The 19984-nt window shown below is 35.7% G+C and overlaps 1 protein-coding gene across 1 annotated transcript in view; it reads right to left on the bottom strand.

Moving 5' to 3' along the window:
- The window catches only part of RhoGEF64C (Rho guanine nucleotide exchange factor at 64C), a 190046-nt gene that overhangs the window by 69413 nt on the left and 100649 nt on the right, over positions 1-19984 (bottom strand). Inside the window, exon 3 of the mRNA XM_074091299.1 lies at positions 6123-6235. Within this exon, the coding sequence (XP_073947400.1) occupies positions 6123-6194 (72 nt within the window). The 5' untranslated portion in view covers positions 6195-6235. The remainder of the gene's footprint in view (positions 1-6122; positions 6236-19984) is intronic.

The following is a 19984-nucleotide window of genomic DNA, read 5'->3' as shown; positions in this document are numbered from 1 at the left end:
ACATTAACTTTTTTCAAGAGAGCGTTAAAATGAAAATATCTTTGCGTTTATATTGTACTGGCCACGAAATCCCAATTTGCTATTTTTTGTAGGTTACGCGGCATTGCAGTATCATCCACGATTTCATTTTAAATACAAGCTTTTTGGTCTAGTTTTTCAACGTCATAATTCCTATTTTTAACCCCTGACGCAAAAAGAGGGGTGCTATAAGTTTGACCGCTATGTGTGTCTGTGTGTCTATATATCTGTGTGTATGTCTGTCTGTCTGACTGTGGCACCGTAGCTCTTAAATGGGTGGACCGATTTGAATGCGGTTTTCTGATTTGAAAGCAAGTTTGAAGACATGTTTTATCAAAAGCGGTTCAGCCGTTTTTGAGATATTGAACTTTGAAGTGATAATGTTGGGGGTTTTCCAACTTTTTTTATTACAAGCTTTTATTAACACATTAATTAAAATTAGAATAATTTAAAAATATTAATAAAAGTAAAACGAACCAATAACTAAACTATGTATAACTAGAAAAATTAAAATTATCCCCCCAATATGTAAACTGTAACAAATTTACATCTAATGTGAATATAAAAAGCCAAACAATGGCGTTTAATGCTATAAATTTAAAGAATACCTATGTTTCGTATAGTGCCGTCTGTGCGTAAATTCAGTTAATTAGTGACTCCGAAAATCCGTTGTAACATTTTAACGTTCGTGGTTCATTAACGACCAACACTGTCGTAAATTTATTAATAATTATTACATCCAATTTAACTGTATTAATTTTATCAATTAATCCAATTTGTTTCGAAGCATATTCATCCTGAGGTAATTGACTAATGTAAAACCAAAGCCCTTTTATGGTTGATACAAATAACTTTGTATATGAAAGTAGTTCTAAGAATGTAATTACACCTTGTTACTTTATAACGTGTTAAGATTTTCACTTTTCTTCTAGTCTTTATAGTCGCTTTCTTAATGTGATAAAGTACGTATCGGATCTTCCCACGATACTATGCCATTCATCATGTTAAGAGCGTAATTTGATCTAAACTCTTTTAATATGGCATAAGACTTCATGATTCATTCGCAGTTTCCATCGAGCCACTTACATTTTCTTGCTTATTTTAACAATGAGAATGACTGATTTATATCCTATCTTCACACTTGAGCGGTATTAAAAACATCGAAGTCGCAATAAATTGCGAAACTGAGGCATATCTTTAAGTTTTCCTTTCCTGTTTAGGTTAGCTTAAAAAGATCCCTTTTAGGAATAAGTTCGCTTTTTGTATTATTTTGTGTTTTATGTACAATAAAGTATTTACATAGATACATACAAAACGACTTTATACATCCTCGAGCGATACCGAGAGATGCTGTAACGAGAATAGAATAGCTTTAAATAAGATACTTTGATTTCGAATTAAATATAACCAACAAAAATAGAAACTGGCAAAATAATTGGGGTTGTGCATTTTTTTGGTAGGTATGGTTTCATTTTACAATGTAATATTATAATAATAATATAATAGCCAGCCGTTTTCGGCTACAGAGTGACTCGAGTCTGCGTATTGCATATTTTACTAGCGCAGAACGTAGCAGTTAGTGACTTATGATAGATGCGATAGATGGCTCCACACTCCGCTATTGACGTACGTAAGCGATTAATGTTTTTGGATGGGATATCTGATTGGCAGCTTACAGAGCCCATATACTATCAGAAATATTTTTCTCTTTTTAAAACCATAACTTACTAATGTACCTGGTTTAGTTTTTAACTTGGACCTTCGTTGTTCAAAAGCCCATCTGCTTTTGTCACGCCTCAAGTTAACGGCTAAAATTTGCAAATACGACATAAAATAACGACATTCATATGTTTTATGCAACATAATTACGGCCCAGTTCCTTCCGATGCAGGCTACGTGACAAACGGGTTGCGTAATTCGTAGATTAAGACAGCGGCGTCACTTCGCACGAAACTATGCAATTACGTGATAAAGCTCTCTTATTTTATAATTTTCTTGGGCTTCATTGATTGTTCAAAGGTGCGCTGGGAAGTTATTCTGTTTTCTATCAATCAGTATTTGATTGTGATCACATTTGAGGGACGTATCAAAAGTCAGTACAGTTATCAGCGCCAATATTTGACACCACAAAAGCGTACATAAATATGTGATAAGACTCTATTTCTCGGGCCGGTAGAATAATTTTGTCAGATATTTTTGAACGCTCCGCCGTGGCAGATATTAATGCAGGTGACTGTATTACGATATAAACGATGCTAAAAATGAGTTGAGTCTCAAGAATATTATGGAACACAACAAAGTTTTAACAAAAAAAAATACACGTAGGTAGTATATGTAAACCCTTATTCGCTGTGATTTATTTATAATGCGGAGTCTTGCATATTTTCGTACGTGGGAATTTCTAATAATATTTTCAGTTTTTAGGGTTCCGGAGCCAAAATGGCAAAAAACGGAACCCTTATAATTTCGCCATGTCTGTCTGTCTGTCTGTCCGTACGCGGCTATGCTCAGGGGCTAGCAATGCTAGAAAGTTGTAATTTTGCACGGATATATATGTAAACTATGCCGACTAAAAGGTACAATAAAAAAAATTAAAAATAATTTTTTAGGGTACCTCCCATAGACGTAAAGCGGGGGTGTTTTTTTTTTTCATCCAACCCAATGGTGTGGGGTATCGTTGGATAGGTCTTTTAAAATGATTAGAGGTTTGCGAAGATGATTTTTCGATTCAGTTATTTTTTTGCGAAATATTCAACTTTAAAGTGCGAATTTTCATTAAAATCGAGCGCCCTTAAACTTGGCAGATTCCGTATAAAATACGAAATCCTTAGAAAAGTGTCCGACACGCTCTTGGCCGGTATTTTTTTCTAGGTTATATTGGCAGTTATCTAATACCGCTACGTTAGAGCAATAAATCCTTGCAGTAATTACTCATAAATCCGTATTGAGCCCACAGTGGCTATAAATATTAGGGTAAATAGTTCAGTAAATGCAAAAACTCACCAACTGGGTACTGCTAAATAAATCATTTACATTTATTATATTTTGTTAGGATGATCTGCATTTCACTAACCTGTGCTTAAACGCAGGATTTCACGATCCTCATTATAATTAATAGGGTAACAATATTTTATGACAGCTCATACTAGTTAATTAACCTGTTCCATTTCTGGCTGTGGTTTATAATTTAAGAGCAGTTGAAGGAAGAAGTATTTTTTTTTCTTATTCGACTGGTTGGCAAACCAGCAAGTGGGTCTCCTGATGGTAAGAGATCACCACCGCCCATAAACATCTGCAACATCAGGGGTATTGCAGATGCGTTGCCAACCTAAAGGCTTAAGATGGAATACCTCAAGTGCCAGTAATTTCACCGGCTGTCTTACTCTCCACGCTGAAACACAACAGTGCAAGCACTGCTGCTTCACGGCAGGATTAGCGAGCAAGATGGTGGTAGCAATCCGGGCGGACCTTGCACAAGGTCATACCACCTGCATTGATGGTAAATTCGTTGTCATACGATATTAATAAGTAATAAAAAGTAAAGATAAATAAAAATTGTAAACAAAATAAATATTACCAAGTAGATTTATCCTAGTATCCCAAAACTAATGTCAGATTCGCAAAATAAAATGAGACGCGTTATTTGTCACGACCTTATTTACCTATAATGTAGGTATTACGGTACTATAATTTCAATCTGCTTAAGTCCTATCCAGCGCACTTGACCTATAAAGACAATATTGTCTGTACGCAAACTGATTACGTATACAATACGAGTACCTAAGAACATAGATAGGTAACATATTTGTTTATGTCGCATTGAGTACGTTTAGCGCCACTTGAAAGGACCAAAGACTTATATTTTAAGAAAGTACTTATATTTTAGTCTCGTAGCTAATTTTGTATTTGATTTCACTTTGATTTGTTTTGTGTGACTTTCCGTAATTGCACTCTCCTGTGGCCCGGCGGAAGACCAGTGCTGGTTTTCAACCAGCGATATGCTGAGCCGGGACCTTTTTATAGCGGCAACATTTCCAATTGTTATTTTTACTTATTATGTGTCATTGCTGTTATAAATAAATTATTTTCTTTCTTTCTTTCTTTCTTTCAAAGAATATTAATTCAAATGCGAACACATTTCAAATATCTTATTAAGTCAGCTTCTTAAGTAAATTAATTATTTTGAAATATTCATGAAAAGAGTGCTTCACAGTTATTTTTACACATTCAGATAAACAACGATCTATAATACTAAAGCGCCATCGAAAATCAATATGCACAATAACTCGAAAATTTCGGACAATAACAAAGTAGTTTCCTCTGTTTCACCTCATCACGTGTTACTTTTACATGTTACAGAGTAACGAAAAAATTATCCACGATCTGAAATATCGGTAGGATATTTGAACTGCTCATACACGTCACCGCTTTTGCCATATTTCTGACGTTTGAATGTTTCTGAATTATTGAATAGGCTGATAAGGCCGTAGCAATGGTGCTATTGGAAGAATTATTTTGAGTGTAGATAAAAGTTCTATGTAGATATTGTGTATGTCCTCTGATCTAAGTTTATTCCGTGTGGGGGTGCTTCTGTGTGGGAGTAAAATTCTTGCGTTTGTGTTCTCCAAAAGTACAATCTGACAATCCCAAATCTAGGGTTAAAAAGCCTTTACTAGATAACCACGACCCATCTTAGGACTACATTGTCACTTAGCATTTGGCGTAATTGTGATCAAATACAAAGCAAAATATATTTTTAAACGGAGCCTAAATTAAATTTTAAATTAGGCTCTTTGGCGAAAGAATAAACTCATGGCCTTATTTTTAAAATTAAATCAAAGCCTAAGCACTAGAAAAACGTTATCAATAACTTAAGTAATACTATTCTTTGTCTTCATGTTGAAAAGGCATTATGAAATCTAGTCACGAAACCTTTTACAACCTTCTATCAAAATAAGGTTTATTTTAAAAATTATCTTGAAAGAGGTTAAATTGCATATATTAACAAAACGATTCCCTTAAACGGCAGAAGATTGAAGATTAAATGGAATTGATTTTCAGAATTCACATCAATCTTGAATAATTCGAAAAATACAATAACTAACTTACTTACTTCCATTAATAAGAAAAAAATGCTATTTGAAAGTATGAATAAAATCGAATCTGTGTAGGTACAGAAATGTAAACGACATACGACCCAAATCCAATCTTTCGTTAAATAATTACCACCAATGCCATGACGCGTTTAAGTAATTAAAACTAAACTTCAAAACTGTCCTGTATATTTTAAAAATAAACAGCCGCCCTAAACCATTTTAGCTTGCACAGCACAAAGTCAGGAAATTTCAAAAACAATAAAGCGAAACTAAAACCTTTAGTAGGGAACGGGACTGTCCCGCCCAGTGTGGTCGCCCGACGGAACTCCCCTGGGAAAATTAAGTTGCCCCGAAATTGCTATTCATGTATTCCGCGCCTCATGTACCGCGTGAAAATATAAAAGGATGTACCGGTTTTTTATCTCGAGGATGTCCTTATTTTGAGTGAAGTAGCTGTTATAAGCTGTGTTTATTGTAATTAATTCGGGGGTTTAGTGTGATAATTAAAAATATAATTAGAAGTGACTAATTGTAACAAATACTATTGAACTTAGAATTTATAACTTCAAAAGTATTTTTGTACTTATACTTACAAGTCCCTACAAAATTGGGTTCAGACATCTATTTCGTTCGCTTATCGGACAAATTAACTTAAATCTGTCTAATATACCTACTCAGCAGCACAAAATTTGGCCCACTCTACATAGAAGAGTACCTATTACTGCATACATTTAAGGGCCAAATTTTTTGCCGCTCAGTGTACATACAACAGTTATATCTTGTTTATTTCATTTTACAAGTAGGTATGCTCATAGAAAAGTGCTAAAGAGTTCAAATATTTAAAGATAATAAATAAATATTACTAAAGCGAATACAAAAACAAATGACAAATTCAACGCAAATAAATTAATTAAAAATAACTATGCTTCAACATCGGCTATTCAATTCCTCTTCAATAACAATAATGGACAACAACGCCATCTGTGATCGAAACATTGAACCACTTACCCTTTGTGTAGCGTAGCATGAGGGGTCGAGACCACCCCCAGGCCGGAACATCGCCGTGCCCACTGCTGCCATCTGCCGGCTACCTCAGTTTACCCTTCCACCGACACATCGCTCTGTAACAAACGAGTTTACATTTCACTTGGTGATCAATAGGAGGCTTTCGGATATGAAAGCCAATCCCCACACGTTAGGACTAGATTTGGCAGCACAATCGGGTTTTTCACGTTACTAATAAAATAATCCGAGTACATCACGGGTCTTGAATAATCGATCTTATTATAAATAGTTCGATAGCCCTCAATTTAAAATACCAGTCTATTTTACTCGTAATGGTAAAAATAGGAAAAAATTATATGAACTGATAAATTCAAATTAGCAATGCACATTTTGATATAATAAAATGTCAAATAGTTTCCTAAAATTTCTCCTTATATTATTTATTTAATTTATTCTGGAGATCCAACAACTTATACTTAACATACAGTTTAAAAAATAGCAGAACTATACAGCAAGCCAATTACAAGTTCTCGGCGATAACAGCAGTGTAAAAATAATAGCAGTATACCCGCACATTATTAGTAAGTGTAGGTATGCATTATGTTATGACTGATACAACTTTGACAACGATATCAAGTTGTTACAACGATCCCACAAAAATATTACAAGTACAACAAAAGCGAGAGTATTTGCGTGTGTGCGCGTATGCACGCGTGTTCGTGCGGCTGTGTATGTTCGTGTGCGTGTGTGTGTATGTACCTACTGTGTAGCGTGTGTGTGTGTGTATACCTCTAATAAATGAATGATTTATATGTTTATTTTATAAAATGTTGTGCACCTTGAGTAATGACGTTATGGATGTACTTATACGTTGACGAGGTCAACGACCTGGGAAATTCAAGTCGCTCTACTAGGCTACTGTACCTTTCGGATACATAAATGTAGGTCTTTAATACCATACAATACAGTTTACATTGCAACCTTTAATCCATTTTACGTGTTTGTAGGTTGTATGTTATGTAGTATCTGGGCCAGGTTTGTGGTAAAATATGTTGTATTTAGTTGTTACGGGCGACTTTGTCTGCGAACATTTTTTTTGTTTACACGAGAACTTTCAAATATAATTTAACCTTAGGTACGTTTTTACTGTGAGTGTACTTTTAATTATAATATAACTGTGTATTAACTCTTCTTTAAAATTCATTCAATAGCTTTTGTGTGAAAAATAAATTCACATACATACATCCACAAATCCTTACAAACTTTCTCGTTTGTAACATTAAGCACCTAGAATGTATTGTAATTTTTTTTACATAAAAGTGCCCATGATTGACTTCTATCTCACGTGAAGTTAAGTGCAGTGAGGAGGTGGAGGAACCGCACAACCACACATTTCGAAGTCAAAGTCAAAGTGAAAATCCTACTTTTCCTACTAATTATAAATGCGAAAGTTTGTAAGTCTGTTTGTTTGTTAGTTTGTTTGTTACTTCATCACGCCTAAACCACTGAACCGATTTAAATTAAATTCGGTATACAGATAATTTGAATCCGGAGAAGGACATAGGACACTTCTTATCTCGGAAAATTGCATAGTTCCCGCGGGATAGCGATAAACGAATCTTGCGCGGACGGAGTCGCGGGTAACGGCTAGTATCTTATAATGTCAAAGCTTTCGTGATTTTCAGTGAGTACAGACATACATATATACTAAAATGGCAACCTACACTTCTGTCTACCTACTCGTGCGTGACCACGGCCACTGCAATGTGGTCGAAACGTCAAGGTAAATACTAGTGTGATAAGTCCTGTTTTAGTATTTAACTATGAAAATATCTTTATTCAATTTAGGCTATAACAAGCACTCTTGAATGTCAAATAAAATCTACCACCGGTTCGGAAAAACCTCTGTTGAGAAGAATCCGGCAAGAAACTCAACTCAACTCAATTTCTTGCATAAACGTAGCTATCATAATAAGGTCGCGAGTGAGCGAAGTAATTGCTTCAGTTCATTTAATAAAATTTTAATTTGTATATGAAATAATTGCAAACAAATCAAAGAAAACAACTCCTAAAGCCCATCAAAGTTGGTCCCAGCTCGCGCTAAATCACACCGTTTGACTATTGCCGCGCAATGCGCAAGCGCAGACGATGCACTCGGTGCCAATGACCTTTCGTTCCCACAACGACCTGCTAGGGTCTGATCTTATTGTGCGCTCGCTTCCGGTAGTACCTATGAGAGGTGCATCGACAGAAAGAGTAAGCGATGTTACTGGTGTGTGTCGACGCATGAACGACAATAATGTACGATCTGATAATTTGTGCTCATTATGGCAAATTACGTGGGAGCCTGAATTATCAGGTGTGCATTTTTATCATTCCGGGACGACAAATCACTGAAAAAAAAGATTTGCTAACAGTAACAAAAAAAATTGGTTGTTTGTATGTAACATAACTTGAGTGACTATTTACAAACCTAAGGCCTACTAGTAGCTAAAAGTTAGGTTTGGTTCCTAATTAGTATATTTTGGCTAAACGTCAAGTAGCCAAACTAGTTCAGCTATCCTTTTTTTTTTCAGTGTATACGCGGTCGAATATTAACCGCGTAAATATGATTTATTTGGTTCTCCCATTCAATTCCCAATTGTTTCAAATGGTCAATTTTTTAAACTGTAAGTACCTACTTTAGGATTGCTATAAAACTGACCTAACTTTAAAACAGTTGAAAAATGAATCGGTCGGGAAAAATATTTTGGGCAAAAAGCAAGGATCCCGATCTATTTACTAGTCCAGTTGATTTGAAGACAAAATGAGATCCCCACCAAAAATGTTTCATGTGAAAGGGAAGGGAAATAAGTGTCAAATACTCTCAAACTTATAACGTTTTTGCTGTAAAAAAATATCAAATCCCAGGAAATGCCAAGCCCCTAAGCCCTGACTTTACTAACCCTACACCTTGATTCAAAAAGTATGGCTTGGTCGTGTCATAGATCAATCATCATCATCATCATCATCATCCCAGCCTATATACGTCCCACTGCTGGGCACAGGCCTCCTCTCAGAACAAGAGGGCTTGGGCCATAGTTCCCACGCGGGCCCAGTGCGGATTGGGAACTTCACACGCACCATTGAATTGCTTCGCAGGTTAGTGCAGGTTTCCTCACGATGTTTTCCTTCACCGCAAAGCTCGTGGTAAATTTCAAATGTAATTCCGCACATGAATTTCGAAAAACTCAGAGGTGCGAGCAGGGGTTTGAACCCACGACCTTCTGTTTGAGAGGCGATAGGTCAAACCACTAGGCCACCACGGCATAGATCAATCACACGTCATAAATTGAAGACCTGCCTGAGATCGAATTGGAAGTAACCGCATTCAACGAAAAAAAATCTAAATTGGTTGGTTCAGTAATGACAGAGTTCTTTTAGGGAAGTCTGTTAAAAATAGAGTCATCTCAAAACAACAAGTTACGTGGGATTGAATAGCATGTTTTATAGCATAAGTGCAGTAACTGTTGCAGACAGAGGTTTCTAGTAAATAAAGCCATTCAATTTAGCTTTGACCTTTCACGGTACAGTTCCATTGCGTGGGTTTTAAGGACTGACCATATCCTTATGGCCCTGCTACGTTTGTGAACCGACGGTGCGTTAAACGAATATTTTCATTGCTCAGTCTTTACTGAGGAAGCTGTTAAGTTTTGGGGAGATGTTTACCGTAAGACGGCACAAGAGGCATGCCAAGTAAGCTTCTTTGGTACCTATATATTTCCGACATTGTATCTATAAACATATACCTTCGGATGACCCAACACCACCTCATACCTTATCAGATCTATACTTATAAATAGTACCATGATTGATCTTACATAAAAAGCATATTGCAGCCCAAAGGCAGTCCTTTGGGCTGCAATATGCTTTTTATGTAAGATCAATCATGGCTGCAGTCAGCCAGAGGATTTTTCCAAATTTCCTACGACAAAAATAATTAGCTGATGGCCATTTGGGCCGAAAAGTTCTTAATTGGAGACCGCGGATCGGCAAGCGAAGCGTAGCACGTCCACCAACGAGATGGACGGAAGAACTGGTTAAAGCCGCGGGTTCACGGTAGATGCAGACTGAAGATGAAGGAATATGAATTATGATGATGAAGGAACTAGCCTACTTTATATTCGCCTATAGAAGCAAAACCAAACTAAAAATGAATAAAAACAACAAATTGTTTGCCGTACTAGTCGCCCATTCTCTAGTTGTTCAATGAGCACTTTATCATTACCATATTAGTTAGCACACGTTTTTAACACAAACACAAAGCAAGTTTTATAATAATACGTCATTATAATAATGTTACCTTCTGGAAGGTCAGCCACTGAAATGATGAGGAAACTCGCGAGGTAAGCATTTAATTGCTATAAAAAGGTAATTATAGCACAGGGCAGGTGCAAGGCCCTCTAGAGGAAGTTGATTGAACTGAATAGAACCTAGACAATCACGGTTCATCTGATTAGAAATAAGATAGAGTTATGGGAAAACCTACATTCATAATAATGTCTACAGTCATATAATGGGTGATTCAGGACACATGAGCATAGGATCAACAACCTCAATATTTTTTACAGTAAAGTAAAAGACTTACCTACATTAAATTATTTAGAACGCGAGGTTTAAGTGTAAGTTTATCACCATAGGAAATAATCAATACAAGACATTTTGACGTAGCTCATCGCAATGTCTAATCCATTTTTTCCTGGGAATGTACTTTTGACGCAAGCAGTTTTCACAGCACTTGATTTTTGAATTGTCATCAAAGCTATACATATTTAGGTGTAAACAGTTTGCAACTATCCCAAATGTACTTTGCAAAAAACCAAACACAGTAAAGACAAAGCTAATTTTTCGAAAAACTGAAATGACTAATAATGTTATTAAACTACAAAGTTATTATACGATTGTCCAAATGCCAATAAAGGCACGACAGCGTAGGTTAATGCAAGACTGGTGCACTTTTGTCAGCCCACTCATGCCCGGTTTAGCACGTGCCTCGTGACCGAATATGGCCTGCACAGTATTTTTATGATCGTACAAAAATCATAAATATATAACTGTTGTTCAAGATGACTTTATGCAATTTTACCTACATTGAGATTTTATTGCACAACACAACTAACTTTACCCCATGGATTCTCTCGCGCGATCAATGAGATATGGCAGTTGAATTGGAATCCCGGGACTTAACTAGTCTCATAGGAATCCCCAAAGATTACAGTATTTATTTACGTTGCATGAAGAACCCACGCAAATTTTGATGTCCCTGGATTTAGCGGTTCAGATTTCGGGATTGTATTTCTTAAATATCAGAATAAAACGTGCGTAATTTTTACTAGCGTTAGTGTCGTCATAGTGTGAGTATGTTTTTATGTGTTTATTTTTAAATGACTCCCACTGAAAAATAGCGTTGAGGTCAGTTTGTACTAGTCCATGATAATATTTATTTTTTATCCTTCTAATGTATTTTGTGTGTGTCAAATTTGTGTCAATAATTTTAAGAAGAAGAAGAGGAAGAAGATTGATTTATTTGCCAACATGAACAATACAGAATATGCACACAGAATACAAATAAACAATAAAATAATTTAGAATCAAAGCCCAATGTGTTTTATCCTTTCTCTCTCTCTCTCTGTCTTACTTATACCAAAATTCATTTAAATACGTCTGGCAATTTTAGCGCAAAAGAAAAATAAACACTCTTACTCACAAGTATTAATTTATTACCTAACACTTTCATATTACAGAAAAACTTAGTAATAATTGCAGATGGCGATCAGCGATTGTAATCCAATATTTAATAACTGTCATTGTGAATGTTTTGGTATTAACTGTAAGTTCACTTTGTAATCTTTTTAAAAATAAATAATTAAAATCCCTCTTCTAGGGTCCAGTCTGAAAACCAGCACTGGGCATACCTAGCATACGTTAAAATTGGGACCTATTGTATAATCTAGGAGTAAGTTTAGCATTAACCTTCTTAGTGTTTGTTCCTACTTATTTTGATTCCTATTTATTTTTTGTTTGTTCTTTATTAGTTGGTATTGAGTTAGATTTTTGGCAATAAAGTTTATTTTACTTTGCTTTAGTGAATAAGGTTTATTATATTTCAAGTAACCACAGTTAAAGTTACACATACGGAATGTGTAATTAAGATTTATGCAAATTATTTTAACATTAAGAGTTTTATCTAAATGGTTACCTACTATGCGTGTAAAGATTGCTATTAGATAATACCCACTTTGAATCATATCCCGTGAAGATAGGTAAAAGAAGGAAATACTTTGCAAAAAAGTGAATGTCATGTAAACAACACTTCCAAAGAAAATAGACAAACGAAATTCTTATTTATATTAAAAGATCCAGTTGAACTTGTATACACGGGGAGTCAACTATTCCAATAATTAATGATATATTATAACGTTCGCACGTTTATCTTTAAAAACTAAGGAAAGTAGGTAACGAAACTAAAGTTATTAAAAATAATCATTAATTTGACCTTCTAAAAAATTAAGACATTAGAATTCATGTATTCAGGGAAATACACTATTTTCCCAAATTATAAGTAGCTTATTTTATTTCTCAATCAAAACAAATTTCATCAAAGTTCTGTTCAGGGTTTAAACTGTTAAGGATAACAGACAGACAGGAGACGGAATCAGTCATATTCATAATAATATTACTAATATACTCAGCGGCACAAAATGTGACCCACTCTACATACAAAATTACCTATTTCTGCATACATTTAATGGCCAGATTTTTTGCCGCACACTATAAATATATAATATTAATGGATAATATATTAAAATATAATACTAGCTGTTGCCCGCGGCTTCGCCCCCTTTCCAGTCTTTTTAGGGTTCCGGAGCCAAAATGGCCAAAACGGAACCCCTATAGTTTTGCCATGTCTGTTTGTCTGTCTGTCCGTCGTGTGCTCAGGGACTATCAATGCTAGAAAGCTGTAATTTTGCACGAATATATATATAAACTATGCCGACAAAATGGTACAATAAAAAACCCTAAAAAAAAAAAATTTTTTAGGTTACCTCCCATAGACGTAAAGTGGGGGTGTCTTTTTTTTCTCATCCTATAGTGTGGGGTATCGTTGGATAGGTATTTTAAAACCATTACGGTTTTGCTAAGACGACTTTTCGATTCAGTGATCTGTTTGCGAAATATTCAACTTTAAATTGCAAATTTTCATTAAGGTGACGCATCGCTAAACAATTAATCGAAAACAGAGCGTTTGTACCCCGCAACCCGCTCACACCCTCTACTTTTTACGCGGCTTGCGTGTCACAGTCGACCGTATGTTACACTGACAGCGCCTAGACAGCGCGCTAAAACAGACAGAGTTTAGAGCGTCTTAGAGTTGCCCTTACAACTTTTTTTTAGTTTTTTTGCAAATAGCAGTAGGTAATGAAATCACGAGTATTTTAAACTGACTTCAAAAAAAGGAGGAGGTTATCAATTCGGTTGTATTTCTTTTTTATGTTTGTTACCTCAGAACTCCGTCATCCGTCTAGTAATGCTTTCAATTAGGTCCCATATGCACCAAATCAGGATCTGATGATCGATCCTAAGAAATCGAGGGAAGTCTTCAAATATTGTAGGGACACCTATGGTAATTTCGATATCTTTAGTAGTAACTTGTGCATTTGCTCTTGAAAATCTTCATTTCGTGAAGTGGAACTGATGATGAAGACCACATTTGACCAACCGAGCTACTACTCGATAACAAGTACCTCACGGGTTGAATTTCAATGACTTTAACACAGTTGCTAAATTTAAGTTAATCGTAACATATGGTGAAATGGAACTGACGATGTCCTCAGTAATAGTCTTACATGAAAATTTTTTGAAAAGGTGACGAGCAGTTGACATTAAACTATTGTATCTTAGATCTTTTAACTGAAAGGCGTGAAAAAAAATATAAAAAAATTGAACTGACTGTTATAATTTTTGCCATTTGAAGTTTAACCGCTAATTGTGTATACTCGTGTGTCTGTGGTGTAGACACTATATAGCTCTGCTGGCTCGGGAGGACCGATTTTGAATGCGAAAATTTTTTTTTTTTGTAATTCGCAATTTTCTAGCGATGGTTCTTAGAAATTTATTCATCAAATTTGGTTGTGAGTGTTGTTGTTGTATTCATGTTTGTAAAATCACCAGTGTTTTAACTATTCTAGTTAAATTGACATTTACATAGGTACTTATGTGGGGTGGATGACAGTGCAAGTACAATAAAAATACAGTCGACAAGAATTGTATTAAATTAAATTTATAGATCCAATTAAAATCTCTTTTCATAAAAGTAATTTGACCAATAACAATATAAAACTCTGTAAATGTAGGCAAGTACTGCAGCAAAAAACAATAACACAATTTATAGCTTTTACAGGTAATTTTTTTATATTTATCGGCGCTGTATTGACATTTGCCATTTAAACTTAACCCGATTATTATTTATAGGTATTTATATTTAATTTTACTTATTTATATTAGGGAGATTTTCTTTACAGATCCCGTACTGAAAAGATTCTCAACATTACAGATTTTCAACTCAATAGATTCCCAACTCAACGGATTACACAATTAAACAGACAATAACAACTTTACAGATTCTCAACTTGGCCCTGGCAGATATTTCTTAAATGTGTAATTCTATTTAATTTTAAGGCATTTACATATCCATTTACGTTTCATTTCAATCACACGTCAACCTCCTGCTTGCTTCTGAAGGCAGAAAGTAAACATCTATAGAGCTAATTGCGGTATTCTCGTTCTATTAATAATGCAGCCGTGACCTAATATAGAATACGGGCTTGGATATGGTTACATTATGCGCAAACTCTGACAGGGCCACACAAGTCCGTAGACTCATTAGTATGACGAGAAAAGAATTAGCTGGTAATACAAGTACGTAGGTAGTAAATATTTTTCAAGATCACAGGTGCGCCAAATTTTCCTTAGAAACATTTCTCTCATTTCATTCCATGAATTGCGTGCTTCTAGGTTTAAATATCTGTATTAATAGTTATAATTTAGAAAAAACAAAGTGTGAAAAGTTACATTTATACAAAGCGTCGCAGACAAAGGTAACGCATTTGTTTTTAGATTTTAAAAAATGACAGTTTGCTTTATTATATAAAAAAAAACATACGTAGTGTAAATAATTCAAATAATACCACTGCAACTTAAACAGCTTGTGCTGCGATTTGTGGACAATCACTCATTCAAAACGGTAACATTACGCTTAAAAACATAGTACCAGGGCGACCGAGCTTTTTTTCGGCTAAAACTCGATATTAAGCGTTTTCCCAGAGATAAGACCAAGCTAGATTGATTTGTCATCCCCGAAAACCTCTACATACCAAATTTCATTATATATACAAGAACTGCTCGTTTAAAGGTATTAATATAGATAGATAGATTAAAATGACACGCGACCCATCATTCATCATCACAGCCGCTATACGTCCCACTGCAGGGCACAGGCCTGAGAGGCTTGGGCAGTAGTTCCCAGTGCGGATTGGGAAATTCACCGTACCATTGAATTGCTTCGCAGGTTTGTGCAGGTTTCCTCACGATGCTTTCCTTCACCGCAAAGCTCGTGGTAAATATCAAATGTAATTCCGCACATGAATTTCGAAAAACTCAAGTGGCGCGGCGCGACCCATCATTATTCCATAGCAAATCAGGCCAACCCGTAGGGCTAACCATAAACCACGTACACCGGAACAAGCATAGACAATTTTCACTAAAAACTGCATTAACAGTCGTCGTACACGCCGCTTTCTACAAGAGAAACGCACACACATGTTAATGCCGGCTTTGACGTGTTGACGCGCGCCTATTAGGCAATATTGGACGCGGTGGGAGCCCCGTTGGTGATGGTTAGTACCTTGAGAGAGTTACTGGCAACCTAGAAGGCAGTGCCTAAGCATTCCTTGTTACAATTCATCTACTTTTCTATCTGGCCAGCTCTAAATTTTTCGGTGAAGGTTACTTTTTCGCTGGCTTTATTACAGTTTATTTGTACCTTTTTTAACGCCTTGTGTTTTTTTTCTTTTAAAGATTAAGGTTCTTTCAGAATATCTTTTAAATTTCGAAAGTAAGGTAAGTCTTAATCGATTATATGTATTTTGTAACATTTGTCAGACATTATACATAAGAAGTTCACCTATAACTCTACTATGGTCATTGAAAATTCGAATTAAGATTAATGATCTTTATAAAAAAACTTGTTACGTAACACTTATAATAATAATAAAGAAAATTAGATCAATTTTTCTTAAAACGGTCAACAAAATGAAAATCAGCCCTATGCAAGTTCATCTCACAAGTCACTGCACCTACTAGCATCAAGTACCTTGCTCGATGCAAAGGAAGCCATTAACTCTACCGAGTAAGGAACGATAAGTAGCACCATTGGCCTATTTGCTTTTTATCTGCAGCAAAAAAGACAGTAAAGAGACAGTGACCGCAAAACCTCGTATGAAGTACTGGGAGCACTTGCATCTCTACTTTGTTGTGATCGTAACTCATTGAAAAACAAGCTAGCCTCCAGTTTGATGTCATGGCTGGAGATCTTTTTTTTAACTAGCTTATAATGTCCCGCTGCAGGGCAAAAGCCTCCCCTTTCTTATTCCACTCGTCTCTACTCTTGGCCAGCTCTTGCCAATGTGACTAGAATCGGTCCAGGGCGTCCCGCCATCTCCTCCTAGGTCTGCCTCTGCTCCTGTGCCCGTCACATGGAACCCAATTGATTTTGATATTTTTTTTTAACTTCACAAATTTACCAATATGATGATGGTACTATGCGGTAATAATAGTGAAGAGGTCACTTGCATGGTACAAAGTTGATCGATTTACCTATGTAAAGTTATCTATTAGGTACTTCTTTAAATTAAGATTTCGATGAAGTAAAATCGAAAATATATCACACGAACACTAATATTACGTTTTTTTTTAATTGAGCATTCAAGAAATGAACCATCACTTCACTAACTTTAAAAAAAAATCATTTTCTCTGCTCATCTCACTTTAAATCCGATCTTATCGTAAAAGCACTAAGATTTACTTCATCTTGATATTTGAAACTGCCTAGTTACGTAAGTGTACGTGTGTATTCCGTATCACAGTTACAAAAGTAATAGCGATATAAATGCGATAATCGAAAATCAATTTTGTTTCAATTCCGGAAGTCATCTGACGGCTAATAGCCGTTGAATGGAATTCGAAGGCAATTTCATTGTGATTAACTGTATATGGGTTTTATATCGTGACGCAGTTGTAGAAGTTTTTTTATGGGTGTTACGAAAACGTGAGCTAAAAAATGTGGATCTTAATTTGAGTTGTAGTGTCAGATTGTGCAATGAAATCTAGCTTACGTTGATGATCATCCGCCTAAGTGAATTAAAAATAAAGCATTATAATATAACTTTAAACACTGTATAGATTATGGAAAATCAATAAACTTAATATTTTGCTCCTCCGTCAGTAATGCAGTTTTTTTTGTAGAATCCACTTGAAAATAAAACAAATACCTACACAAAGCAAATCTAACTAAACCCACAATTTAAATCACCACCACTTCGGCCACGTTTTTAAGTCTCACTGAGAATACTTCAAAACGATCTCCCTACAGCTTCGACTTCACCTACCTATTAAGAGCAGACCTGTGAGTGTAAAATATATGCTGTTGACTACAAACTAAAAAATGAACATCTTTAATATCCTTCGTATTGTTGAAGTGGCAATGGGCATGGGCAGACTATATAAGCACGGAGAACAGATGGCCGTTGGGGCCGAAAAGTTCTCGAATGGAGACCGCGGATTAACAAGCGCAGCGAAGGACGTCCACCAACCAGATGGACGGATGAACTGGATAAACCCCGGGTTCACTGTGGACGCAGGTCGCTTCCAACCGAAGCAACTGCAGGTCTATGGGGGAGCCTATGTCCAGTGGCTGAGATGATGATAGTGATGATGGTGAATACTTCTATCCCATAAACACATTCATAGAACGAAATCCTGTTTTACATTATTTAGTATGTGGTAAACAATAAAGAGTCATTGCATTGTATTGTAAATTGCTTTACCCCGTAGAAATCTTACAAGCTATGCGCAAGGAATCCAAAATACTAACAATGATCAATAAAACTTACTCAATATTGCAAACATTCTTAGAAACTGCACCGTGATTGATTTGTGACGTAATCATGGAGCCAGAGAAATTCATTAAACGCTGCGCTTGCGCTGCCGTGCGCCCGTGACGCATGATCGACCATTGAACAAAAAGTTGGTATCTTTCTTAACACGTTCAGCTAAAGTCTGAATTCGCTGTTGGATACTTGTTACTAGATATCTAACTATGACAGTTTACCCGATCGATGAATCTCACAGAGCACGATTGGGAGTGAAGCAAAATTGAAAAACGTAGTTTTCTAATGGAGTTTTATTATGTCACAGTTTTATATTGATTTGTTTTATGTAACAGTATGTAATAGGGCAAATTAAATAACAAGACTGTTAGGCGTGTTACGTTCATGGTATACGTGCAGTTATTTGGATGAAATGTTATCGACTCGATTATTTCACGGACATCACTTATGTGTATTACTTATTTTATACTCAGTGTTCTTCTCTCAGAAAATTAACTGTCGATCTCGCGCTCGTTTCAGTTTCAGAAGTAAAAAATTCAAATGTTTACAACTTATATTGTGTTAGATAAACATTTTTTAAATGGAAATATTAAAAAACACTTTTCATTGATGTATTCATTTTACAAAAAACGTATGCGAATTTCAAAGTACAGTTGAATTTATAATGTAGAAAAAAACGATTTTATATATTTTTATATAAAATGTGTTATTGATATCGATAAAGAAAACCATTAATACACTAAAGACATTGTATAAGGCATTTTATAGACGATCTCCTTTTTTTTCATTAACATTACTTAAAAAAACAAACACTGACATTTGACATACTATTACATTAGCTTTCTTCTTTAATGTAGGTTAAATACATTCAAATAATAAAGCAAAGGTCGCGATTACCAACGACCCAAAACAAGACCCGAAGAAAAATCACCACCGTTCCACATTACGCCGCTTCACAACAGTAATCTGTGCTGGCATAAAACAATTTCACGGCAATACGTCAAGTGACAATGCCATTGCGAAAGTTGTCAATTCCATTTGAATACATACAAAATACATTACAACGAGCTCATTAAATTCGAGGCCGGCATGTAAAACTACGCTACAACCTGACCGCGACCCGAAACGTAGGCATTGTGTTTTATTGTCTACAAACTGTCTTAATTCGTGTGTTCGTGACTTGGGGGTAAATTAAACATGGTACAAGTGAGATGCAGACGCCTGTTGCACGACACTCATTTGTTTCTGAGCGTTTTGCAAGGTGACAGCGGCGTGCCGTTGTGACGTAAACTGAATCAGCTGTTAACGCATTAATAGGCTTGATGCGCGTAGGAAGCTTGTGACGCTGATATTTGCTAAATAGATCGTGATTTTACAATCAGTCATGATCACAGGTAGACGGAAGAATTTGCGGGATGATTTAAATCAAGTCTCAGAGTTCAAGAGAAGACTGTTGATTTCTTACTGCAGACTAGTGCAGACGTCTGCTTTATCTGGTTGATACGAGTGCGTTTTTGTATCTGTCAAGTGTCGTAAGGGACATAGATGTCGATGTCATAGACGTTACTTACTGTCCTCTGCATTGAGAATATGCTCTATGTTGTTGATATTTACGCATCCATGATTTAGATAAGCTTGGCCAACCTCATCCATAATTGC

Source organism: Choristoneura fumiferana, chromosome 8 (assembly GCF_025370935.1).
Source record: "Choristoneura fumiferana chromosome 8, NRCan_CFum_1, whole genome shotgun sequence".
Classification (NCBI taxonomy): Eukaryota; Metazoa; Arthropoda; class Insecta; order Lepidoptera; family Tortricidae; genus Choristoneura; species Choristoneura fumiferana.
The sequence above is the reverse complement of the archived record's forward strand: the minus strand, read 5'-3'. Positions and strand labels throughout refer to the sequence as shown.